The sequence below is a fragment of the Canis aureus genome, chromosome 26 (genome assembly GCF_053574225.1).
Source record: "Canis aureus isolate CA01 chromosome 26, VMU_Caureus_v.1.0, whole genome shotgun sequence".
In the NCBI taxonomy this organism is placed as follows: Eukaryota; Metazoa; Chordata; class Mammalia; order Carnivora; family Canidae; genus Canis; species Canis aureus.
In genome coordinates, this window is record NC_135636.1 from 43,215,921 (window position 1) to 43,242,123 (window position 26,203).

At 48.3% G+C, this 26,203-nt stretch overlaps 1 protein-coding gene across 4 annotated transcripts in view; it reads right to left on the reverse strand.

Annotated features, from left to right (window-relative positions):
* The window catches only part of NFATC2 (nuclear factor of activated T cells 2), a 145,067-nt gene that overhangs the window by 102,947 nt on the left and 15,917 nt on the right, over positions 1 to 26,203 (reverse strand). For all 4 annotated transcript variants that reach the window (XM_077873592.1, XM_077873589.1, XM_077873591.1 and 1 more), the window contains exons 2-3: positions 23,161 to 24,172; positions 17,521 to 17,692 (exon numbers count right to left, since the gene is read on the reverse strand). In XM_077873592.1, coding sequence (XP_077729718.1) covers positions 17,521 to 17,692; positions 23,161 to 24,172 — 1,184 coding nt within the window. The remainder of the gene's footprint in view (positions 1 to 17,520; positions 17,693 to 23,160; positions 24,173 to 26,203) is intronic.

Genomic DNA, 26,203 nt, shown 5'->3' on the forward strand with positions numbered 1-26,203 from the left:
TGCGAGTGAGAGCGGCAGGGGCTGCAGGCAGGGGCTGAACCTGCCACGATCACGGGGGTCTGACCCCTTTCTGCGCGGTTTCTTGCCCTGACAGCCCTTGGTAGAGATCCCAGTTGAGCACTAAACTGCCCCTGTCCTACTACCACACAGGAGCTACATCCTGTGTCCCCATGTAAGGGACACTCCGTTGGGGTCCGGTTGCTGAGGTCCCTGCCTTGTACCGCCGGGTCCCCTCCCTGTGCCCCCCTGCCCCAGGGGGACAGGACGAGGCTGACAGGGGCTATCCGGAGCAGGACAGAGATGGGGTAAGAGCCAGGCACAATAAACAAGCCTGCTGCCTTGTTCCGAGAGGGACCCCGGGACCCCCATCCGAGCACGGCCCTAAAAGCACTACTAGTTCAAAGTTGAAGTTAGACACACGCAAAGCTGAAGCCCCAGGGGGATTCGGAGCTCGACAACAATCCTCCCTTTGACTCAGAAACCACAAGGGAACACCCACAGCATACTTACTGATTAAAAAAGGAAAGTGAAAAATAAGGTTTTTTTTCTCTCTCCTTCTTAATCATTATGCAACAAACTTAGGCCTATTCCATCAAGTCACGCTTCTCTGTGCCTCGGGCGAGCCCCCGTCATGCTGGGCAAAGAGACGAGGGGCAGAGGAAGCCTGGGCTTGTCCCAGAGAACTGAATTGGTCCTTCTTAATTGTTGACACTTCCTTCCTCCGCTTCCTTTCGCACAGGAAAGCCGCTGAGGAGCCGCCCGTGTCAGCACATCCATCGCCTCAACTCCCAGGGCATCGCTCATCTGAGGGGCCAGGGCACAGTGGGGCTCACCGATGCCTCATAGGAATGGTGATTCACACAACAGATTAAGTGCCTGCTGCGTGTCGGGCATCGGGCATCAGGCTTGGGACTGGGGCTGGAGCAGTGATGGAGGGATGACGGACGGGAGGGGAGAAAGGAAGACAATATCAGGTTAGGAATGAAAACATCACAAGTACAGGGACAGAGGGTGGCAGGGGAAGGGGGGATATTTTGACAGAGCAATCAGGGAGAGCTTCTTTGAGGAGGTGACAATTGAAGCGAGACCTGAGACCTGAGCGAAGGAGAGAAGAGAGTCAGGTGGCTATCCAGGAGAGGTGAATAGCAAATGCAAAGGCCCTGAGGCATGAGCCTCCTTGGAGTGTTTGAAGACTCCCAAGAGGCCAGGAGGGTGGGAGTGGAGTGAGGAAGAGCAGAGGGGGCGGGGGGCGGGAGCAGGTGACATTGGGCCTTGTAGACCCTGGGAAGGACCTGGTGCGTCCTGAGACGGGAGGCACAGGATTCAAAACAGAGGGGTATGGAGTGATTCGCATTTCGAACAGATGCCTCTGGCTGCTGCGGAGAGCAGACTTGACAAGGGGCAACGTGGAGACCGGGAAACCAGTTAGGAGGCTATAGGTGTCACCCAGACAAGGGATGAGGGTGCTTGGCCCCAGGGAGCAGAGGGGAGGTAGTAAGAGAGGAGCCAGTGGCTACCAAAGTACCAGCATGCCCCCATCCTGGCACAGTACAAAGGCATGTGACAGATGCCAACAGGTAAACAGGATGCGCTAAAAGTTCACAGAGCAAGGAGAAGTGCATGAGGGGAGAAAGATCCGAACTCTGAAATGGTCCCACTCACCACCTGCAAAAGCCTTACCCTGGGTAGGTCACACATTCCCCTGGGGCTTGGTTTTCTCCTTTGTGAAAGAATGGGACCTCTGATAGGGTTAGAATGGGTCATGCAGACTGGTGCTTAATAAGGTCTGGCCTGGGATCCCTGGGTGGCGCAGCGGTTTGGCGCCTGCCTTTGGCCCAGGGCGCGATCCTGGAGACCCGGGATCGAATCCCACGTCGGGCTCCCGGTGCATGGAGCCTGCTTCTCCCTCTGCCTGTGTCTCTGCCTCTCTCTCTCTGACTATCATAAATAAATAAAAATTAAAAAAAAAAAAATAAGGTCTGGCCTATCGTACCTGCTCAAGAAGTAACCCTTCCCTAACCCCTACTTTTCACAGTCTGAGTGGTGGCTTTGCCCCCCTCCCTTAGTCACTGTGTCATTTTTAGGATTCACTGAGCCCCGATCTGGTCATTTGCAAACTGATGGCAATGTCGCCTAGCGCAGGCAGTAAGCATGAGACTGAATGACACGACGTTAGCTAAGCAGAAGGCCTGACACAATCAGAAGCCCTCAGTGAAATGGTAACTGAAGCCCTCAACTAAATGGTGGCTGAAGCCCTCAACTAAATGGTGGCTGAAGCCCTGGGCAAAAATGACACATGAATCGGACACACCAGGCACTTGGGTAAATGATTTCCAAGTCTCCTTCCAGCTCATGCATCCCCAAATTCTAAACAAACAGACAGACACCCCAGCTTCAAGTCCCTGAATGAGTCAACTTGGGAGCTAGGAAAGCACGCAAGTTAAGGCAGGCCTGGTTGGAGAGAGGCTGGAACTCCCATCTCTAAGTAAATAACCCTGAATGCAGGCACTTCGTCTCGGGTGATACCTATATAATGTGAGTCATAGAATCCTGAGAGTTCAGTGGTGGGAGGAAGCTCACAGAGCACACACACCCCCTCTTTTTTTTTCTTTTTCTTTTTTTTTAGAGCCAGGGTTCCCACAGCTCAGAGAGGAGAAGTGTGTAAACGGAGATTGCACAGCAAACACAAGCAGAGGTGGATGATGACATGACTCCCTGCCTGCTGCCCCGGGTGGTCTGGTCTGACAGCAGGTGGGGAAAAAGAATGCCACGGAAACCCCATCTGGTAAAAGAAAGTCCTGGAGTATAGGGATGTCTTTTCAACCAGCAGAAATGCCTCTCTCACTGTCAAGGCTTAAATTCAAATGCCTTCAGGGGCCACGCAAAGAAGGTAACTGAGCTGCGTAACCCCCTATAGAGACTGACGACTGTCCCTAACCTAAAGATGTGGACACTCAGATTTTCTTCTCTTTTTATACCACCAGGGCCACTGCTAAGTGGCCTGCTGCTTTTATGCAGGCAGATCAGCAAAAGATACCACTTCTACTGCACCCTTCAGAACACTGTCCTAATAAATATGCAAACGTGAACGGTGCCCTCATGTGATGCAGTACCCTTTGCAGTGCACAGCATGTGCAACTGTATCCAGTGACACACAGAAGGCTTCCCTGTGCTATGAGATGGGGACCTCTATCTACATTCCATGGTCTCATAAAAGACACTAAAATGCCACAGTAAAGGTCGTGTGAAAACTGAAAACCAAAACCACATTCATGGTCAACACTTACCTTCTAAATCAGACCCGGCTAGCTCCCACCTCTGTACTGATGCACAAAGTGGACACCAAGAAAGCTCCTGCCTCAGGCCCCTTGCACTGGCTGTTCTCGCTCCTGCAATGCTTTCCCCCAACATAGCCATGCAGCTTACTCTGTTTCAAAACGTAACTCTTCCAAAAGTTCTCTCAACAGCATCCTCACCACCTCACAATCATCTTCCACCCCCTCTCTTGACTTATTTTGCTTTTTGCTTTTTTTTTTTTTTTTTTACTACCCAACAGAGTGTAGATCTTTCGGTTTGCTGTATATCTGCCTCCAGCAGAATGTCAGCTCCATAAGAGCTGGAGTTCTTTCTGTTCTGTTCACTGCTCTATCTCCAACTCCGAGCAGCAAACATCTTCTGTAAAGGACGAGACAGTAAACATGTTAGGCTACGTAGGCCACACGGTCCTGTGGCCAGGACTCCACTCTGCCCTTGCAATGTAAATAAATGTATGTAAATAAATGGGCATGACTGTGTTCCAATAAAACTTTATTTAAGGGATGCCTGGGTGGCTCAGCGGTTGAGCATCTGCCTTTGGCTCAGGATGTGATCCTGGAGTTCTGGGATCGAGTTCCGTATCAGGCTCCCCGCAGGGAACCTGCTTCACCCTCTGCCTATGTCTCTGCCTCTCTGTGTGTCTCTCATGAATAAATAAAATCTTAAAAAAAAAAACTTTATTTAAAAAGAGGTGCCAGGGATGCCTGGGTGGCTCAGCGGTTGGGCATCTTCTGCCTTTGGCTCAGGATTCCTGGGATCAAGTCCCACGTCGGGCTCCTTGCATGGAGCCTGTTTCTCCCTCTGCCTGTGTCTCTGCCTCTCTTTCTGTGTCTCTCATGAATAAATAAATAAAATCTTTATAACAAAAAAAAGAGGTGCCAGGCTGGATTTGACGGTATAGTTTGAGGGCTCCTATCCTAGAATAACATGCTTCAGACTCTAATATACACACAAATCCCCCTGAGGATCTTATAAAAAGGCAGACTGACTCAGCAAGCTGTGAGGGAGCCTAAATTCTGTATTGTTAGCAGGCTCCCAGGGGATGTCTGTGCAGCTGGCCCATGGACTAAACAGTGGGGAGCACCCAGCACAGTGCCTGGCACATGGTGGGAGACCAATCATTATTTGTTGACTAAATAAAAGATAAGAAAATCACTCATAATCCTATTCAACACTTTTCTTGCTATTATATTTTTTTAAGATTTGAGAGAGAGCGTGAGCACAGGGGGGAGGGGCAGAGGGAGAGAGAGCCCCAAGGAGACACCTCACTGAGCGCAGAGCCTGATGCAGGGTTCAGTCTCAAGACCCTGAGATCACGACCTGAGCCAAAACCAAGAGTCTGACACTTAACCAGTTAACTGACCGCACCACCCAGGCGCCCCTTTTCTTGCTACTTTTTAACCATGGGTTGCACCCTTGTTGATAATATCCATCTTTTTTTCTTTGATGTATCATTTTCTGATGGAGAAAGGATATGTGCACACAGAGGTTTAAGGCAGTCAGTGTGCCGACACAAGCCTGGCGTCAGGTGAAGCCAACGCTTAACATTCACCCGACACAGGCTGCATGAATTACACTCATTAGAACGGCACTTACAATTTTATAATGAATGTCAAATTAGGAAGATGGGAGCTCCTTAACAGAAACCTAAGTCTGGTGGGGAAAGGTCTATTTGGTTAAAGATATGACACCAAAAAGATCAACTCAGCTTCACTTCCTATTTGGGAAACTGAAATTAGAAGCCTCTTTAAAAATATATTTTATTTATTTATTTATTCATGAGAGACACACAGAGAGGCAGAGACACAGGCAGAGGGAGAAGCAGGCTCCATGCAGGAAGCCCGATGCAGAACTCGATCCCAGGACCCTGGGATCACAACCTGAGCCAGAGGCAGTCACTCAACCACTGAGCCACCCAGGCACCCCTAGAAGCCTCTATAAGCTCCTCAGTAATAACTGCTTTGATCATTTATCGGGTTTTTCAAATGCACAGGACATTCTGCAAATTCCTTTATAAATGATAATGCTGATGAGGAGGACAGCGACAACAAAGGAGATATCAGCACAAGGACACGTACCCCTTCTGGAAGGATAATATTCAAAACAGGTGACACTGGGGCCTCGGGAAGTGGAAGTGGCCACTCAGGTGTAGGGTGGGAGGAAGGCCTTGCCCTGCACATCTCTTGTACCACCATGTGAATGCGTCTCCTCCTCAAAAATTAATTTATAAAAGAAATCAGGTAAGTCTATGCTTAGTACTTTGCTAACTGTCTTACAGAAATCCTCCAAGTAGCATTTTGTCCAATTTGCCATCAGGGAAACTGAGGTCTCAGGAGGTCAGGTTATCCTTCTTCCCAATCACACCATTGGTACAGTGGGAACAACTCAAGCTGAAGAGCAAGAGTGGACAGGGAGGTCCCATGACCAGCTGACACAGGTCTGATCATCAAGGTTTGCACTCGGGAGCTAGACCTGGCCCCGATCCCACTGCCAGAACAGAAACCTAAGTCTGTTTTCCCAAGGGCTAAGTCTCGAATCCCAAGGGCAGGCTATCCCATCTGGAAAAAGAAAGTCCTGGAGTGTAGGGATGTCTTTTCAACGAGCAGAAATGCCTCTCTTGCTGTCAAGAGTTAAATTCAAGTGCCTTCAGGGGCCATGCAGGGAATGCAACCTGCAGGCCTCTGGGGGTTTTTGGGGGCTCTGGGCCCTCACACCAGGACATGTGGGAGCATCAGCTGAAGTCCACACCCCAGGAGGCTGCACCACCCACAAGCCGGCTGTTGTTCTGCACCTGGGAGGGGCCTGCTGGCTGCTGTGGCACAAACACAGGGAGGGCAGAAGCCAGGCAGGTGGCGAAACACACTGGAAGGTGGGAGCCTGAGCCAACTGACAAGGGAAAAATTAGACTTGATGCTCAACCAAACTAGACTTATTTCCTGAATTTTTCAAAATACTTAAATAACAATAAGAACCCTTAGGAATGACCTGGAAGATTAAAGCTCATTAAAGGTCTCTATTTTTCCTTTAGGGCCAGACCACCTAGGTTCGGTTCAGGCCTCATCCACTTCCTGTGTGACCTCGGGCAAGTGACTTAACCCCATTGTGTCTCCAAGTACAGCCTAGATATAATGGTGGCATTATACACATTTAGAGATGGAAAATAATTTAGAGACGGAACGTAACTCCTAGTCTAACTCAGATCTTGGTAGGGGCTATTTTGCCCCTGAGGTTATCACAATAACCTGATACACTGCCGACCATTGTAAGGAGGGCAGGAGGAGCAGGCTGCGATGGGCATATGTGTGCAGGCTCAGCGGGAAAAGACTGGAAGGAAATCTATCAAAGCAAAACCAGTAGTTCTCCAGGTGACAAAGGGTGGGTTTCTTTTTTATATTTTCCTGTATTTTCAAAACAATAAATACATATTAAAACAAGAAAAAATAAGGGCACCTGGGTGGCTCAGTTGGTCAAGGGTCCGACTCTTGGTTTCAGCTCAGGTTGTGATCTTAGGATTGTGAGGTTGAGCCCCACGTCAGGCTCTGTGCTGGGTGTGGAGCCTGCCTGGGATTCTCTCTCTCATCCCTCCCTCCCCACTCATTCACACTCTCTCTAAACATGCTCCCCCCCACAAAAAAACAAGAAAAAAATAATTGAATAAAAATATGTATGTGTGCCTGATGCACATATACATACACACATATGTATAATGTCTACACTTACATGTGTATTTACATATCTATATTTAATACTTAGATATATTTAATTTGTATATGCCATCTGTGGATATCTACACACACACACAGGCACCAACTTCTTCAAACCTGCGTCAGAACACTCACAATGAGCTAACCCTGCACGCTGGGCCTGAGGACGACGCAGCCCCATGGCAATGGTCCAGCCAAGCAGCTCAACAGGTGTGCTCCTAAATTCCACTCTGCTACATCCAGACCCCAGGACCCTAAGCAAGTCCTCTGACCTTGCCCAGAGCCCATGCTCAGGATGTGTTGGCCACCAGCGTCACCCATACCCGCAGCATTGAACTACCGCCTGCCCCAGGACTGCGGCACAAGATCCAAACTTCCACGTAAGAACGAATGCTCCCTTTTTTACCCTAATGGGACGGGACAGAGCAAAAGAAAGAACAATAGGAAACAGTAACGATGAACCCATGTTGAGTGCTTCTGGGGTGCCAGGCCCCACTCCACACACTCCACCACGTTAGGTCATTCACTCTTGGCAAAGACCCGAGGAGGTTGGCATGGGTACCATCCCTTCTGATGAGCCCTGTGATTCTGAGCCTCAGTTTCCTCTTCTGTAACTGAAGTTAATAATAGCACCATGACCTCCCGCGGCTCAGTCAAGTGTCACTTGGAAAGTGCTCCTTGGAAAAGGCACGCAGGCCTCTGAGCCTGTTTCCCCACCCAGAGAGCAAGGCACAGCATGCCTTGCTCAGCCAGTCCCTGAGACATGCCTGTCACATGGAAAGGGCTCAATAAATAGACACAAGTATGGGCAAGATTGGTCCACAGTCTTCCAGGAGGCTCAGAATCAGTGGCTCGAACCTCCCCACTGTCTCCCAGGGTCTGGAGTATGGCTTTGCTGCTGATGGAGAGGGAAGGGGGCCCCTTCGAGAAGCCATCACCACCCCAACTCTTGTGGCATGTTAGAGCCAACAGGTGCTTGAAAATCCACCTCCGGCAGATGCTTCCTTTCTCGCAGGACCCGAGAAAATCTTTGCTTCACTCAGGGTTCCTCGGTGGAGAAAGTGGAGACAAGGGTAGGACCCAGATGCCCAACACTGGCCCGGGGCTCAAATCACAGCCAGCCTGGCACCGCCCAAAGCTCAGCCCCATCCCAACTCACCCCCGCATTAACCCAGCTGCAGGGCTCTGGTCTTGCGCTGTGTGCGGGGCTGGCGCTTCATGCAGGGCTGTCTGCGAGCCAGTGATGGATGAATGGAGAGGTAAGTGGGCAGAAGCTAAAAGCCCAGATCAGGGCAATACGCTAGTTGCCTTCAGGCAAATGATGTTAGTTAGAGTCTCTCCTCACCTGTACAACGTGAATAATAGCCCCACCTCACTATGTGGTTGCAAGAGTGAAGTTAAGATCGTATACATAACAATGTATAAATAAACAACCCTCAGAGCGCTCCCAATACCCTAGATTAGTCTCAGATTTGGGTCACTCAACCGGAAAAGGCCTGAATGGGCACCAGTATCCAGTCTTAGGCTAGCACAGCTCAAAAACCCCGGATCCAAGTCAATCGCTATAGTTCTCAACAATAAGAACAGCAGATTAGATGCCTGCTTTGTGCCAAACATCACACCGGACACTTTTGTGTAGCATCTGAATGACTCTAGACACAACAAAACAAATCATCTGAAAGATGCAGGTCTTCATTACTGGAAGGGAATGAAGGGAAGAAAAGGGGAAGAAACTACAGCCCAGCCAGTGAACCCCAGGACTGCCTTGCTCCAAACCACCTGCTTTTCCCTACTTCCAAGAGGCCATGCAGACGCATGGTTAAATGTAGGCTCTGGCTTCAGGCCTGTGTCCAAATCAATGCCATCGCTCACCAGCTGAGTGACACTGGGCAAGTTGCTTAACCTCTCTGTGTCCCAGTTTCCTTGCCTGTAAAAGGAGAGTAGTAATTCCACCACCTACACTCCATGGCATCACTGCAAAGATTAAGTAGGTCACCCTAAGGAAAGTACACAGTAAGCGCTCCATAAGTGCAGCTCTCGTTGTTACAACATAGTGCCCGGCCCGTAGGAGGGACCCAAAAAGTTGTTTGGGAAACAAATCAGGTTTCATCTATATGTTCCCACTGGTTGCCAGACATATTGCAAGCCTCAGACTTAATACTCTTTTTGGAACAACTCTTTCTCCAAGATTCTGGAAGCTTTCTGTTTTCTCCCTACATCTGGGGGCAATGTTTCACTGATTCATGACCATTTATCTTCTAATGTGAACTGAAAGCGCACCCTGCTTCCCATCGGTGTGCATTTGACACAGAATGTGTGCGCACACGGGATCATCCAACCCTGCACCTGCTCATCACCCACACCTTTGCCGGCCCCGCCCTGGACACCCTGTCTCCTCCACCCGGCTCACCCTGGAAGCCAGCACCAGCCTCTGTTCTTTCACAAAGCCTGCTTGACCACTCGAGGTCACACACAGGAGGCCACATCTGGCCCACAGATGCACTGGGTTTGGACTGCACTCTTACGGATTTTTAAATGAACAGCCAGCCTTATAATCAAGAGATCGGTATAACCAAGAAGCGGCTGGTGAGGATGGCTCCTCCAAAAGCTGGCATCAGCATCCCCACCCTGCCCCGTCCCCATCTTTACACGAGAAGGCTGGGTCAGGTCACCCCTAGAAGAGGTCCTCCCTCTGAAAGTAGATGAAGCCTCAGTGGGGGACAGGCAGGGCTGCTCAGCCCTGGGGACTCGGGCCTTTCCCAAGACTACAGCCACACCCATGCTTCTCGACCATAGCCAATCTCTCAACTAGACTAGTTAACCTGGCTTTCAAAATATACCCAGAATCCAACCACTTATGCCCTCCGCCCCCAGCTCCAGTCCAGCCACGCTCCCCTCTCACCTGGACCACAGCAGCCCCTCTTCACCCCCCTCCCTGTTTCTCTTCCCCGGCCCCCCTGAAGTCTGTTCTCACCTGCACAACAGCCAGAGGGATGCTCCCATCCCTCCCAGCTCCCAACTCACTGAGAATAAAAATCCTCGGTGCCCAAACCCCAAATCTGCCCATCCTCTTTCCTCTGGGCCTCCATCTCCTGCACACCCCTCCTGGCTCACCCTGCCCCTCTGGCCACCTCTCTGCTCCCAGCCCATGCCAGCTTGGCCCAGAGAGCCTCTCAGTCAGGAGCATTCATCCCCAGATCCCTGCACATTTTCCTCCTTTGCTCCAAAGCCACCTGTGCAGTGAGGCCTCTCTGACCCCTCCCAATTTCCCTTGGCCTGGCAGTCTTTCCCATTGTACTTATCACCTTCCAGCACACTATTTAACTTTCCTACTTATTAGATTTATTGTTTATCTCCCAGCAGCCAGAACGTCAGCTCCACGGGGGCAGGGATCTCTGTTTTGTTCACAGCCGCATGCCCAGCGCCTGGAAGCGTGCCTGGCACATAGAAGGTGCTTGGTAAATCTTTCAGACAAACGGATGAATGAGCAAAGGAACTTCTGGTGATCTCAGGACACAAGCCTGAGCCACCTCCGTTTCCTTTCTCTCTCCAGAGGGTTGGACGGAACCCTCTGGAGAAGCAAATTCGGCAGCTTCTGGACAAATCAGCATCGGCAAGACCTGCTTCCTGTTTCATGTCTAAAAAGTGGGGGGTTGGGGAAGCCTCACTGAGCACAAAATTTGGTTAGTCAAATAGAAGCCCACGTGTGCAGCCGAGTGCCAAAGGAGCGCTGCTCACTGTCATGACTGTAGCTTTGCCTGGTAAGGAAAAAAGGCCACCTGGCTTCTCTCTGCCCTTTCTGAGATATAATTTAAAGTGAGTCGCAGAGGGGATAAAGGCTAAAATCCAGCAGGATGAAAATCACAGCCTCACAATCCATTTTATGAGATGAAAGCCTGGAGACTTGACTGGCCTCCTCAAGGGCTGGGCGGGTGGGGGGGAGGGGGTTGCGGGTAGAGGTGTAAGGTGGACAGGTGCGGCCCTGGCCTCCGCTCCCCGCCCTGCAAAGCTCGTCACTGTTGCCCGGCATGAAACACAGATCAAGTTTCTGCATCTGTAAGGAATTTCTCCTAAAGGAACTACCCATGTTTTTTCCATATGTCTGAACATCTGTTTGAAAGAATTGTCTTTGGAGGTGTGTACTCTGGTTAGACATTCTCATTTTGATTACTTTCTAACTGAAAGGATGCCTTTCCGATCATTCATTCAGCTGAAAACAAGTCCCAGAGCGTGGTAAGAATAGTGTGTTTTGAAAGCCCCTAGGACAAGGATGCCTAAGGAAAATGACAAAGCATCTTCCACCAGGAATTTCTGTGCAGGAATATGGTTAAGGGAATCTGGAAGCAGGCAGGGAAAGGGTTCCAGGACAATGGCATTATACAGGCCAAGGTCAACTGGGGTATTATTATCCAATCCCAGAAGCTGAAGAGCTGGGGAAATGCTTAAAGCCTAATTTTGCAAAGCAGCCTCTGAATGGAAGTTTTGTCCACCAAGGACCCCTGCATCCTGCCCCGAAACAGAACGAGGAAATGATGGCTGGGTTCTGCCAAAGGGCACGTGGCTCTTTCAAGGTGAGTCAAGCAGGTCCCTTTCTCGTCTGGTCCTTGCGGGTCAAAGTGAGGTGGTAGAATTAAGATGCCCTGGCTCCTGGGAAAGAACCATAAGCTTGTTCTATTTCCACAGGATTTAAAGCTTTATAAAAGAAACAACGTGGGCCTGACTGCTAAGAGTGCTCCTTCCCTAACCAGACAATTCTTAGAAATCGTATAAATATAGCCTCTCTCTTATCGCCTTCTCTATTTGATAAACCTTGAAGTAGCGCAGACCTTATTTACCCCAGAGGTTATGAACTTAAGGATATTTGCCTTGAGCCAAATCTAACCCAAAGTTTGATTTAGTCGCCAAACTTAATAACCAGAAATTTCACGTGAAAATTCAGACTTCCTAGCTTCTCACGAAGAAAACCTGTAAAACCTGGTAGTGCTGGGCCCACTTTCCCACGTGGCACAACCAATGGGGGCTGAATAGTGGCTCCTAGAGATGAGGCACACACGCTGCTATGCCCTACTCCCCGCCACTCCCTATTGGTCCCTGACATTTGGACAACTCAGCCATTTTTTTTTCATTGCCTGGCCCCCTCCAGCTTGTCAGCTTGTGATCCTGTTTTTCCAATCTCTTCTTGGGTCCTCTCCTTAGTCCACTGCTTCTGGAGAGATGTAGGTTCCTACTAGGGTGTGGGAAATAAACCCTTCAAAGTGGATCTGTGCTCAGCCCTCCAGTGATGGCACATGCGATCCTGTGGCATTCCAGAGGCCTGAGAGGTAGAAAGTTCAGTGCTTTGCTTCCAAGCTCTGGGCTCTTAAGTCCAGCTGTCTGTTGACATCTTTACTTGGATACTTCACAAGCCCTTCCAACTTTCTACACCCCAAACTGAATTCATCATCTTCCCTTAATAAAACAATTCCTTCCTGTCTCCCCACAGGGCACACGACATGATCCTGGACCCATAGGCCCTTCACCTCCTGCATCGAAGCCAGCTCCGAGTCCTGAAGATCGATCACACCATAAAATCCCTCCCCCCCACCCCCACCTTCCCTCTCACTGACATCTTGTCCTCAGCAGCTTGATCTTCACCTGGCACTGCCACAGCCCCTCACATTCATTTCCCTGCTTCCTCCCTTATGCCTTCTAACCCACTCTCTAGATAGAAGCCCAAATGATCCTAGAAATAGTAAACCAGGGGCACCTGGGTGGCTCAGTGGTTGAGCATCCGCTTTCAGCTCAGGGCATGATCCCAGGGTCCTGGGATCGAGTCCCACATCGGGCTCCCCGCAAGGCGCCTGCTTCTCCCTCTGCCTGTATCTCTGCCTCTCTCTGTGTGTCTCCAGGAATAAATAAATAAAGTATTTTTTTAATGAAAGAAAGGAACTTTAAAAAAAAGAAATAGTAAATCAGAATCACCTTCCTCCTCTACTCAAAACTTGTCACTCCTTCCCCTTACCTTGGAATAAAACTTGAGCTCCTCCCCTTGGCTTATGAGTCCTGCACAGCATGGTCCTGCCAACCCATCACCCCCCCAAGATAAACTCAAGTGACACTGGTCTTCCTTCAGCTCCTCAGACACACACCAAGTTCCCCCTTGCCTCAGGACCTTTGCACATGCTATACCTTATGGAAGGAACACTCTCTCACCACTACCCAGAGAGAGAGAGAGAAACTGAGAAAGGAAGAGCATCATTCCTCTCTTTGCTGGCTCTGTCATCTGCTCAGGGACCCAGCTGATAAGTCATATCCTTAGCAAGACTCCCTTCTACGGCAGGTCTTCCAAGTACTCTCTTGGCATGGTGGGTTTTGTTGAAGTAGTTACCCCCATATGGTAAATCCTAATCAGTCATCATGTCTTGCCCTAGGGTCCAGATGTCATTCCAGATTGCCCTCATCTGCCTCCCTGACTCACCCACATCTCAACAATGGTCACACCAAGCTATTCTGGTCTACTTTGCACCCCCAGGACCCCCTGAGTTCCAGCAGGACAGAAACTGTATTCATCTCCCCCATCATTGCATTATCAGCACGTAGCACACTGCCTGGCACACAGCAGGTCCTCAACAAAATATATGCCAGTTGAATGAATCATGAGATCCAAAAGCATTTAAGGTTTGGAACAAACTTTCTTCCAAGGCCAAGGGATATTAAAAAAAAAAAAATGAACAGCTAAATATGCACACACTTAAGGTTTTTAATTTTTTTTTTTTTTGGTTTTTAATTTTATATGTAAAGAACGAACGAAATGATCTTGTACTCATTTTATTTTCACATAAAGAGGAGCATAAAACCACGAGGCATGCAAAAAGAATGAAGTTTTATAGTGTGGTAAATAAAAAAGAGAAGGGTGGGGACCAGTCATTGAGGGGGGAAGGAGCCGTGGTACTGTACAGAAATAGAAACAGATGTAGAGATAAAGAGAAGAGAGACAGATCAAGAGAGAAACCAGCAGAAGCATCTAGGCAAGGTACAAAACAGGGCTTCGCTGTACTTTTGGGAACAAAAGGGCAACCCTCCCGATTTCGAAAGGGGTTTTCACTCCTACTCCAGGGGTAAGAGCACTTGCCTTAAGTCCCCTTCTCACTTCAACTTTCAAAGAAGTTTTCTAAAAAAACTGACTTACTATGCTCGAAATCAGGGGTTAGCACATTTTGAAGAAAACAATCTATTGAAATGATTTTTTAAAAAATACTTCACTTTGTATCTTTCAAAACTGTGGCTACAAACTTTTAAGTCATGTGCTGGGTTTTCAAAGTTAGGAACAGGAAGAAGGATGGATCCTTAGAGGCCTGTCAGAAGGAGAGGTACACGAACTTCAAGCACAGTTCAGCAGGGTCTTTTGAATCGCCCATCCAGCTCATTCACTTCTCTGGAACTTGCTATGGCCCTGGCCCTAGGTGAATGGGTGAGCAGAGCCCAGCACTGCACACGGTCTGACCTCTCTGGCCAAGCCAACTGGACCAAGGCCAATCCATGAGAAAAAAAAAAAATCTCCACGAGACATCACAATTTGGGCCCCCAGTGACCTCGTGTGAGGACCACACATAAAATTGATAGGCAGGAGGTGTGAGCATCTTTCCAACAGGCTTTGGAAGCCTGGTAAGGGTGTGGAAGCAGGGAAAGGTGGTCTGCAGAGAGACGTGAAAAATCAGCAACGTTGTGTAGCAAGAAGAGCCAGACCCACGGGGTCCAAATCCCAGGCCCACTTAACAGCTATGAGAGTCCCTCGGCATCTCCTTGACCTCACTGTGACTTGCTTCCTAGGGCCCCTTTGAGGATTAGATAAGTCAATACATACAGTATGGGGAACAGCTGAATCTTAACTACTATTATTATCATTTTGCTCAACTGTAACCTCCTGAGGCCAAGGATTTCTCACAGTTTGGTTCATATCATTTTTTTTTTTAATTTTTATTTATTTATGATAGTCACACACAGAGAGAGAGAGAGAGAGAGAGGCAGAGACACAGGCAGAGGGAGAAGCAGGCTCCATGCACCGGGAGCCCGATGTGGGATTCGATCCCGGGTCTCCAGGATCGTGCCCCGGGCCAAAGGCAGGCGCTAAACCGCTGCGCCACCCAGGGATCCCTGGTTCATATCATATCACAGCATCTAGAACCGTGCCTGGTACACAGTAGCACTCAACCGGTGTCTGATGAGTGATCAGAGCGCACAGCCCTGAGAGGACGGAGCCTGCTAACTGCCTCCTGCCCACCTCCACCCCCCTCCCTCTGGCCTTCCCAGCTCCACTTATACTGGCCTCCTTCATTCCTCTGGCACAGTTCCAGACCTTTGCACATGCCACTCCCCCAATGCATCTTCAACCACAGTCACCTTCTCAAGGAAATCCTAGCAGATGTTCTTCCCTCATTTTCCTTGGCTCCTCCATTTTACATGCCTAGAGCCTCGGTTTCTTTTCCTTCATGCTACTTGCCACACTTTGTACCTTTATCGTTTGTATCATTAACCTCTTTTTTATTCTTCATTGTATTTTAGTGTCAAGCACAGTATATGGCAAAGAAGTAGGTGCTCGACAACTACTTCCAGAATGAACCCCCTTGTTGACTGGGTTGACTGAACAAAAAAGTACATTTTTGGACTATTCTCAAGTCCAGCTTCTTCCCAAGTCTCCTGGCCTGGTTCTGCAAAGGTAGCCTTCTCAGACAAGCCCCTAATTCCCCTTCTAATCTGCCTTCAGTGAGTTTCTCTTCCCATGATACTAAAAGTTTTGATTCTGACCCACAGATGAATGCCACACTCCGAGCCAGAGTCCCCATCATAGAATCGATAAGCCTAGATCAATAATGACATAAAGACTTCCTTTCCCAAAAAGCAATTTTCATGCATGACAGAGAAAATGGTACCAGGCCAGCCTCGCCCCTCGGCCCGCAAATAAACAACCGTTAAGTCCAGACAAACACAGATAAGTCAACTGTTTTCAGGCTTTAGATATAGCAGGCAGCATAAGACTGGGGTCACTGAGGAAAAGAACATACAGGAGGTGAGCCCATGTTCACTCCCGCATGGAGTCACCTCCCTCACCAAGCATCTATAAAGGTTATTCTTAGAAATAAGGGTATGCCTTAGAGTAGAGGCTACCCTAGAACTGCCCCTGGCAGACCCTAAAATCAAGTCTCAACTAGCTTAACACAGGAGGGACCATTGTAAACTTTTCAGGCGTTCCACAGGTGACCCTCACAAAATGTAAAATCAAATCTACACAAGTTCAGTGATCAGCCAGTTACTGAACTGCCTTTGGAGGAAGATAACAAAATCCAGAGTCTCTATAATGTCCAGTGTGTATATGTATATGTGTGTGTGTGTGTGTAATCATCACAATATCAGAAGAGAGCCAACAGTTACTAGACATGCAAACAAAGAGAAGAATGTGGCTCATGATCAAGGAGAAGTGATGAATACACACAGATCCCAAAATAGCTGTGATATCCGCTCTAGAAAAAGCAACGCCAGGATTTGTAAGTTCCTAATACCATCATAAAAGTCCTTAACTGGATGTGTACACCCAAAGCACCTGTGGAGATTTCAGGGTTTTGGGGTTTGGGTTTTTCACTTGCCTGAGCCCTACTCATGTAGTTTCTCATTAAGTAGTTTCAGGGGATGCTTAGGAATCTCTACAGGGTTCTAACGCATCACAGAATTCTTATCATAGAATACATCCATACAAATAAGAGGTAAATTTATATATATTGAAGGTTCTGCTTAATTGAGTTGGTTGGTGAGCACCAATTAGCAGTCTCAGGCTGAACAGATTACACAATTAAGAAAGATAATTTCAACTCTAATTATTTTGCAGAAAAATGCACACTACTTATTTTGAAAAAAAAGTCTGAGGTTAAATCAAAAGCCTCAGACATAAAAGATAATGATTAAGAAAAAAAAAACAGGAGGAAATGTTCATGGTATAATATAAAAAAAAATCAGAGTACCAATTACTGTAACAGCATATAAATGTACATTAATAGACATTGCCAAGTTTGTGAATAGAAAAAAAGGCAACAAGAACTACAATACAGTGCAAAGAATGGTTATTTTATATGTAATTTCCATTTTCTCCTAGCTTTCTATATTTTACAAGAATGTATGAATTTTCCTCAGTGGACTCACATCTGAAATTTAAACACAAAATAATGCCTTCAGAAACCTTCTGCCAATGCACAAACCTCTGCAAAATCTAGCAATTTTTCCATCAGGAAGAGAAGGGAAAAAGCAGCTTGAGCAAGAATATCATTTCTATCCTTATCCAGCTCAGGAAGACTTTCTCATTTGGCCTCTGAACTAGTTTCTGATACTCATTCCATCTCAAATTTTCCATCCATCAGACAGGTAGGAGGCTTAGACACAAATGACAACCCAATAAGCAACAGACAGTGGCTGAGAAGTAGATCACCTAGTGGCAGATGAAGGACACAAATAGGACAAAGATTCAAGTCCATACCTGAACGACAGGATGGCCACCAGTTGGAGCTTTGACAGCTCCTCGGCTGCCTTCTGTCTCATAGTGGGCCCGGTGATGTGGCTTGGGCTGCACCTCAATCCGCAGCTCATAGGAGCCTGACTGGTGGGAGAGCGGCCACTCAAGCGGAGGGAGGGATGCGGTCACTGGGATGCTGAAGGAGGAAAAAGAATCAGTCATGTGTATGAGAGATCAGAACCAGTCAACCTGTACACTAAATGTAAATGGTCCCTTTTCTGAAAAATCATGTCCAAAAGGTATATGATCCTATCATTAGGAAGTACTTATTTCTCAGACAGGATGGGTGGGACTCTTCACAAGGTAGAGATCCTTTTGTTTTCTCTTCCATCTTTGATGAAAATTATGGGACTAACATCTCTATTTTTTTAACATCTCAATTTATGAAGCTAAATTCATCATATGTGAGTTCTAGCACATTTCTAACTGCTATAGCTTATTTTCCTCTGGGAATCTTGAAGAGTACCACCTCCTACCTCTACAAATCACCTGTTTCTCAGAATGTTCTCCCTTTCTAAATGACTGAGTGTGAGAGAAGGTACACTGAAGTGGAAATCAGGGGGCTATGTGTTGTCACTAATGTGCCATGTTACGTTAGGCAAGTAACCTCACCTCTTCTATCTTCGGGGTCTTATAATAACATAACATATGGACCAGATGGCACCTGAGGGTTATTTCAGCTCTTATTTCCAAATCTGATGCTTTCAATTAAAAGATAATTCTAAAAAAAAAAATAAAAATAGGGATCCCTGGGTGGCGCAGCGGTTTGGCGCCTGCCTTTGGCCCAGGGCGCGATCCTGGAGACCCGGGATCGAATCCCACATCGGGCTCCCGGTGCATGGAGCCTGCTTCTCCCTCTGCCTGTGTCTCTGCCTCTCTCTCTCTCTCTGTGACTATCATAAAAAATAAATAAATAAATAAAAATAAAAATAAAAATAAAAATAAAAATAAATAAAAGATAATTCTGGGATCCCTGGGTGGCGCAGCGGTTTAGCGCCTGCCTTTGGCCCAGGGTGCGATCCTGGAGATCCGGGATCGAATCCCATATCGGGCTCCTGGTGCATGGAGCCTGCTTCTCCCTCTGCCTATGTCTCTGCCTCTCTCTCTCTCTCTCTGTGTGACTATCATAAATAAATAAAAATTAAAAAAAAAAAAACTTTAAAAAAAATTAAAAAAAAAAAAAGATAATTCTAGGGAGAGCCCATTTCTCGTCATAGGCATTGCTTATCAGGGCAAATATAAAACATCTAATCATGGAAAGGTAGCTAAACTTAGAGACCCCTAAATTTAAAGGAAGAGTAAAGGTCAAGAACATAACTGGAGTTACTCACCGGAGTTCAAGTCCAAACTCCACCTCTAACTACTTTGAGCAGATGCCTCTATCTCCCTAGGCCTTAGTTTCCTCAACTGGGAAATGAGGATACTGAGATCATATAAACAGCTTAGCACAATAACTCCCCAATAAATATTAGGCTATCATTATGTTTCCTATACATATATATCGCATATTTCAAATAAATGGTTATGTCCTCTAGACAATCTAATTTACTTGTGGTTATGATAATTAGATATATATGCCTTTATATCTGAAGTTGTAATGGCATGTATTAAGTTTTATTTTCATATAGAATCTTAAACCTACCCAGCACAAGTACCCATTGGGTACTTAATATATGGTTAAAATTATGTCATTTAAGAGTTGACTGAAATCTTAATGATCTAACTAGAGTATTCCTTCAGAGCCTCAGAGAACACAGACATTTTCCCAAGATTACAGAGCAAGACACACCAAGGCTGCAACTTATGTGTCTTGATTCTGGGTCCAGTGCTCCATGCACATCTCTATACTACCTCTTATCTTATTAATTCATTTAAAATAGGGCCAAAATAATCCCTCCTTTATGGAATGACTCTACAATAATACCTGACATTTGCAAGATCCTCAGTGAATATTCATGTGCTCGCTTTGGCAGCATATATCTCAGTGAATATTCAGTGAGTGGGTGGGTTGATGGCTGGATGGATACATGAATGAATGAATGAATGAATGAGCAGTTTTACTGCAAAGGAGCCCTGTATATTCAAAGTAGTTTCAGAGTTGCAAATGCATGGATTTGTGTCACTGTGTCCTGATTTTGCACATATGGCACCAATCATTAATCCAATCAGGATATTCTTTTCCACTAAACCCAGAGCTGCCAAAAGCTGAGATTATCAACTGGACTTAGTTAAGCATTTGCAATGAAACCAATTCCATCCCTTCTCCATCATAACAGTACCAAGGGGAGATGCAGGGGAGTGGCACCCCCTAAACTCCATCAGCAATGGAGTCCAACTTGAACATACAATCCAAATTTAAAATTATAACCTCACTATGCAAGCAAATCTCAATCTCTTCTTTGTAACTAGTTGGCTCCTGAAGCCTCTCTTACTCTGAAGTCTTACAATGTCCACCTTGGTTTCAGTGCCAATATGCCTGCAGCCAAGGTGTCACATGTGTTACCCATACTCTCATTCTGTACACAAATTAAATTTTTTTAAAGTTTTCAAAATAAAAAGAAGGCTTATAAAAAAAAATCACTTCACCCTTGTATTATCTTTTGAAGTATAAAAAAACAAAAACAAAAACAAAAACCAAGGAGTAGATCCACTGGGATATCTCTAAGTATCGACCTCAGATTTTCCTTGGTTCTAGAATAAGTCTTTGATGACTACAATACAATCTTAAGAATTAGACCATCAGAGCCAATGTGAAATGCTGCATGTGAATTCCAGTCCTCTGCTCCACACAGACCCTGAGACAAATATTATCATGAGACATCCTTGAATACCCTATCCTCTCGATCTTAAAGAAAACTGGCACTTGTAGGCATTAAAATAACTCTACCAGCCTCCACAGTTATTTGGATCAAGCCACAGAATGGAGATGGAAGGATAAATGATAAATTCTTTATAAACAGTAAAGTCTCAGGCAAATGCAGCATGATCATATTTTATGTGAATGTTCTTTCCTACCCTCAATCATTACATAAGTCACATTCTGGGATTGATCTGCAGCAGAGAGAGCAAGGAGTCAAGAACTCGAGATTCTTTTTTTTTTTTTTTTAATATAAATTCACTTTGCCGACATTTAGTATAATACCCAGTGCTCATCCCATCAAGTGCCCTCCTCAGTGCCCATCACCCAGCTACACCATCCCTCCACCCAACTCTCCTTCTGCAACCCTTTGTTTGTTTCCCAGAGTTAGGAGACTCTCATGGTTTTTTCTCCCTCTCTAATTTTTCAAGAACTCAAGTTTGGTTCTAAGTTTCCTACTCACTCATTAATGAGCTGGGTGATCACAGGCATGAGGCCTCACCTCCCCAAGTCTAGGTTTCTCAACCTGTACCAGCATTGGCTTTAATCAGCATTTCCTAAGGTGGCTCCATACAACTTTCATCACAGAACTCGTAACTCCATGGCCAAGTGGCCTTTGAAATCACTGCCTATTCCTATTCTGTCCACAGCTGGGAATGGCCCCTGCATAATGATATCTGTTTAACTCTGTTAAACTCAGAAACTCCTTTTTTAAGGAACAACAATCAACCTATGATGGCACTGGTGTTCTCAGAACTGTTCTGGAGGAGGCGCCAGACTGGAAGCTCCCTGTGGTCCAGTTCAGTCTGGTGCAGGATAAGCAAGGCCTGGGGTACAGAGCCCTAGTCTACTCTCCTCCCATCAATCAAAACAGATCTCGGGATGCCTGGGTGGTTCACCTGGTGGAGCATGGGACTCTTGGTTTCGGCTCAGGTCATGACCTCATGGGTCATGGGATGGAGCCCAGCATGGGGCTCCATGCTCAGCAGGGAGTCTGCTTGAAGAGATTCTCTCCCCCTGCCCCTCCTCTCTGTCTCTATCTCTCTCTCTCTAATAAATAAATAAATCTGTAAAAAAGAAAAGAAAAGAAAAGAATCTAGGGCCTCATGCTATTATCGTTACCTCAGGGCTTTCAAAGTGTTGGGATTATTTTTACCTCATTTTGATGGAATATCATTTTCTTCCAAACTCTGTGAGCCTCATTTTTCTTAGCATCAAAATGAAGATAAAAATAATACCAGCCAGGGGCACCTGGGTGGCTCCATGAGCTAAGCATCTGCCTTTGGCTCAGGTCATGATCCCAGAGTCCTGGGACTGAGCCCCACATTGGGCTCCCTGCTCCTCCTCCTTCCTCTGCCCTTCCCCCTAGCTCATGCTCTCTCTCTCTTTCCGAAATAAATTCTTTAAAAACTAAAAAATGAAAAAAAGAGTACCAACCAGGTTTATATAAGAATGAAATAGGGCAGCCCGAGTGGCTCAGTGGTTTAGTGCCATCTTCAGCCCAGGGCCTAATCCTGGAGACCCAGGATTGAGTCCCATGTCAGGCTCCCTGCACAGAGCCTGCTTCTCCCTCTGCCTGTGTCTCTGCGCCTCTCATTCTCTCTCTCTCTCTCTCTCTCTCTCTCTCTCTCTGACTCTCATTAATAAATAAGCAAATAAAATCTTTTTTTAAAAAAGAATGAAATAATACATACAGAACACTTAGAATCATGCCTGGCACACAGCAAGCATCCTTAGCACTGGAGACTATCACTGTCATGTCGTTCCTTTGACAACCATTGGGAGCTCAATCTCCTAGGATAAGGCTCAAGGATGAGAAAACTCCTAAATGCTTCCCCCATAATAAGAGGATTCCTCTATAATGACTGCCCCTCCTTTGTACTCTTACTTTGCTCAGGCTGCATGCCAAGAATTTGATATCCATCCTCTTGCCTCATCCTTGCAAAAACAAAACAAAAACCACCATGCTGAGGAGAGGACTATTATCATTCTCCTCTCACAGGGTAATGAGCCAAGGTGCTCAATGAGGAAGGGGGGTCCTGATTGATTAGCCATGCCTGCCCTGGGCACAGCACCAGAAATGCCCATGATCACACAGCCAGTGAGGGACAGAACCAGGACTCAAATCCAGTCCCGACAGACCCCAAAGCCTACACGCTGCCACCTGTATGCATCTCTTCAGCTTACCACTATTTTAAGCTCCTTGAGGATTACAGTTCACACTTGCTTTTTTTTTTTTTAGGACCTCCAGGGCACTGATGGCAGTACTGAGGCACACAGCAGACACCAACCAACATCAAGGCCTCTTAGAAGAGGCCCAGCAAACTCCCCATATGAAGGCTTGCTCTGTGCTTCCCAGAATGTCAGCTCCCCGCAGACAGACATGTGTGCCCGTTCTGTTCACCACTGGCTCCCCAACACCTGTATCAATCAGCGCCTGCCGGGCACATGGGAGGTGTTTGATAAACACCTGTCCCGTGAAAGAATGAATCGGCCGGGTGCCCCTGAGCATCCTCACGACCACCACCTGGTGAGTTCGGCACACTTGACCTCCTCGTCCCGACGGGGAAACCACAGCTCGGAGGAGCTAACTTCCTTGCCAAGGTCTCGCAGCCAGTAAGCGGAGGGCCAGGGTGTAAATCCTGTCCAGGGGACTCTACGCCCCATGCCCCCCCCACCCGACCCCCACCCGGAAAACGCGCCCTGAAGGTAAACCGAGGCCCATACCGCGTCCCGAGCGCGCTCACCTGCAGATGGGAATAGCTGGCACCAGCTGCTTGGGCCAGGTGGGCGGCACGAGCAGGATGGACTCGGGGGCCGAGCTCCTGCCCTCCTCCTGCTCGCAGGGCCCCAGGAACTCCACGGCCGGGTAGATGTGGCGGGGCAGGCCGGCCTTGGGCGGGGCGGCAGACACGGGCGACGGGTCGGGGCTCGTCTTCCACATCTTGGGGGGGATGCCGCAGGGCGAGTCGGCGGCGAGGCTGTTCAGGGCGTCCATGAGGACGGCAGAGCCGGCCGCGGGGGGGTAGCCGGCCGGGGCGCCGTCGTCCCGGGGCTGCGGCGAGGGGCTCCGGGAGCGCTGGGGCGAGGCTCCGGGCAGCGGGGCGGCCAAGGCCCCGGCACACGAGTGCCTCCGCTTGGCACCAGGCGACGAGGAGCGGGAGGCCGGACGGGGCACGGGCGAGTGGCGGCCCAGGCAGCTGTCCTCAGCGAGGCTGGTTCGAGGTGACATTATTGGCGAGGTTCTGGGGGAATAATGAGCAGGGATGTTTTGAAACTGGGGACACAGGTCGTCGGGCCCGCCGTTATTGGGCGAGACGCAGGGCGAGGTGTAGGGGGAGAAGGTGTCGGAAATGAAGCTGGCAGAGGAGCCGCTGCTAGCGGGGCTCAAGCAAAGCGGCTCGCGGTAGCCCTCGAAGCCGGGCACGGGCAGGGTGAACCGCGGGCTGCCGGCCACGCCGGCCAGGGCCGGCTGCTCCCCCAGCAGGCCAGTGTCTCTCCCGCGGAGGGGGCCCCCTGCCTGCATCAGTTCGTGAGATGGAGTGATCTCGATCCGAGGGCTCAGGCCCGAGGGCCCCGCTGGCTTGGCCGCGCTCAGAAAGTTCTGCGGCCCTACCCTATCCGGCTCTCCGAATCGGCCGGGGGGTTCGCCAGGGAGACTGGGGAGGGGGCTGTATGGCTTGAGGCCATAGTCCAGGACATCATCGGGGTATGCGAGTCCGGAGGGTGGGCTGGCGACCTTATGTGCATTCGGTTCTTCTGGAAAGAGAAGGGGGGAAGGAGGGGTCTTTTTAAGCCTCTAAAACAGAACTCCCATGCAGAGCAATCACAGGCTGGGTTTTGTCTCCTGTTTTTTCTTGTTTCTGTTTTTTTATAATCCCCACCACGCCAAACCCCAAGCTGGAGCCCCCTTCCCTCGCCAGAGGAAAGGCGGGGTGGGGGGTGGGCCACTTCATCCCAGATTCCTTGAAGACAGAGACCAAAGCGGAAAGACTTTAGTGCAGATGCACAGAGCACAGCTCATCCAAGCCATGCAGGACGCGCTGGGCCCGTGGCTTCCAAACTTTGGGTTCGGTGGAACCCTCGGAAGAAATGCGTTCTCTTTCACAACTCCGTTCACACCCCATTTACACCCCATTTACCGGAGACTGAAACAAAAGCTTCACAAAACAATACTTACCCTGCTACATACAATACACTCTTATCTTTCCTCTTGTCTGGGGTGATTTGGTTTGAATGCTGGTCATTAACTCATTCAACAGATTTCCTACCCACCCCCCCTCCCTGTGGGTCATGACCACAATACAAATCCCCACCACCACCACCACCACCACCTAGGCTCATCTCATCATCCTGCAGAGGGAGATTGCACCAGCTCTGCAGTCCAAAGAGCTCTGGGTCCAAATCCAAGCCCTGCACGCCCAAGTGTAAATAGCGGCTTAGTTTAGAACGAGGACTCCTGAGTCCCGTCTCATCTTGTGCCATTTTACAGATGAGGAAGCTGGGGCCCGGCGTGGGGAAGAGATTCACCCAAAGACACAAAATTCACAGTTTGAGAAATCCCACAGACAAGCCCCCGGGCCCTCCAAAGGCAGAGCCCTGGCTCTATAGTCTCCCGAACTATTGAGAACAGTGGGTGCCCAGAGGACCTAATTTTTCTTTAGGAGCGGCCTTCCGTCTCCAGCTTCTGCTGCCACCTTGAAAGGACCCACCTGGAGAGTGGATTTAGTGAGGGAAAGAGCTGTTCTTTCCCAGCCCCCCTGACTCTCATCAAGCTCCCCCACTCAGCAGAGGCGCCTCCACTCTCCCTGTCGGGGCTTGGCTCTGCCTGACTCCTCTCTCTCCCCCACCTTACATCCAATCCAGAGCGAATCCTAATCACCCAAATGTCAAAACCTAAGCCCCAGGCATGCGAGTCTCCCTCTCCACCACGAAACCCTGCCCTAAGCCAGTGGCCAACCTCTCTCACCTGGACCAAAGTCACCTCCTCTCTGGGCTCCCCCCTTCTACCCTCGCCCCTCTGGTCTGTTTGCCATGCAGTAGCCTCTTGAAACGCCCATCTGCAAAACTTTAAAAGCTTCCCCAGATGTGCTCTAAAGTCCTTCACACCCGTGATAGAGCCCTGGCCCATCTCGCCCCTTGTACCTCCTCACTCTTTCCCCACCTGATTTCAGCAACAGCTGCGCTAACCCCTTTATTATGTTCAAGTAGCTCCCGCCTTGAAGTTCTCGAGTGCTATCATTCCTCTGGAAACTCTACCCCCTCAGATCTTCGCATGGCCGTTTCCCTTAATTTCTTCATGTGTCTGCTCAGTCAACACCTCCTTAGAATGGCCCATCAGAAAGATCAGCTCTATCCCCACCCGTGTCACTCTCCGCCCTTTTCCCCTGCCATTGTTTCCCTGTTAACACCTGCTACCAGTTCACACCACATCTGGTATTATCTGTTTAGGGACTCTCATCCTGATGGATCAGGGGCAGGCAAACTGCAGCTCCTATGTCAAATCCGGCCCACGGACTGTGTTTGTAAATAAAGTTTTATTGGAATGCACCCGTGTACCTGCTTGTTTACATACAGTCTATGGCTTGTTTTTGCACTACAGTAGCAGAGATGATAATTACAACAGATGCTCTGTGGCCCAGAAAACCTAAAACGTGTATTATCTGGCCCTTTCTAGAAGTTTGCAACCCATGCACCAGACTATGCTATGCTGGTGTTGGAACCATACCTAATGAGGTTCAGCATTGTTTGCCAGGCACCTAGCACAGGCGGTCCATAAACATTTGCTGA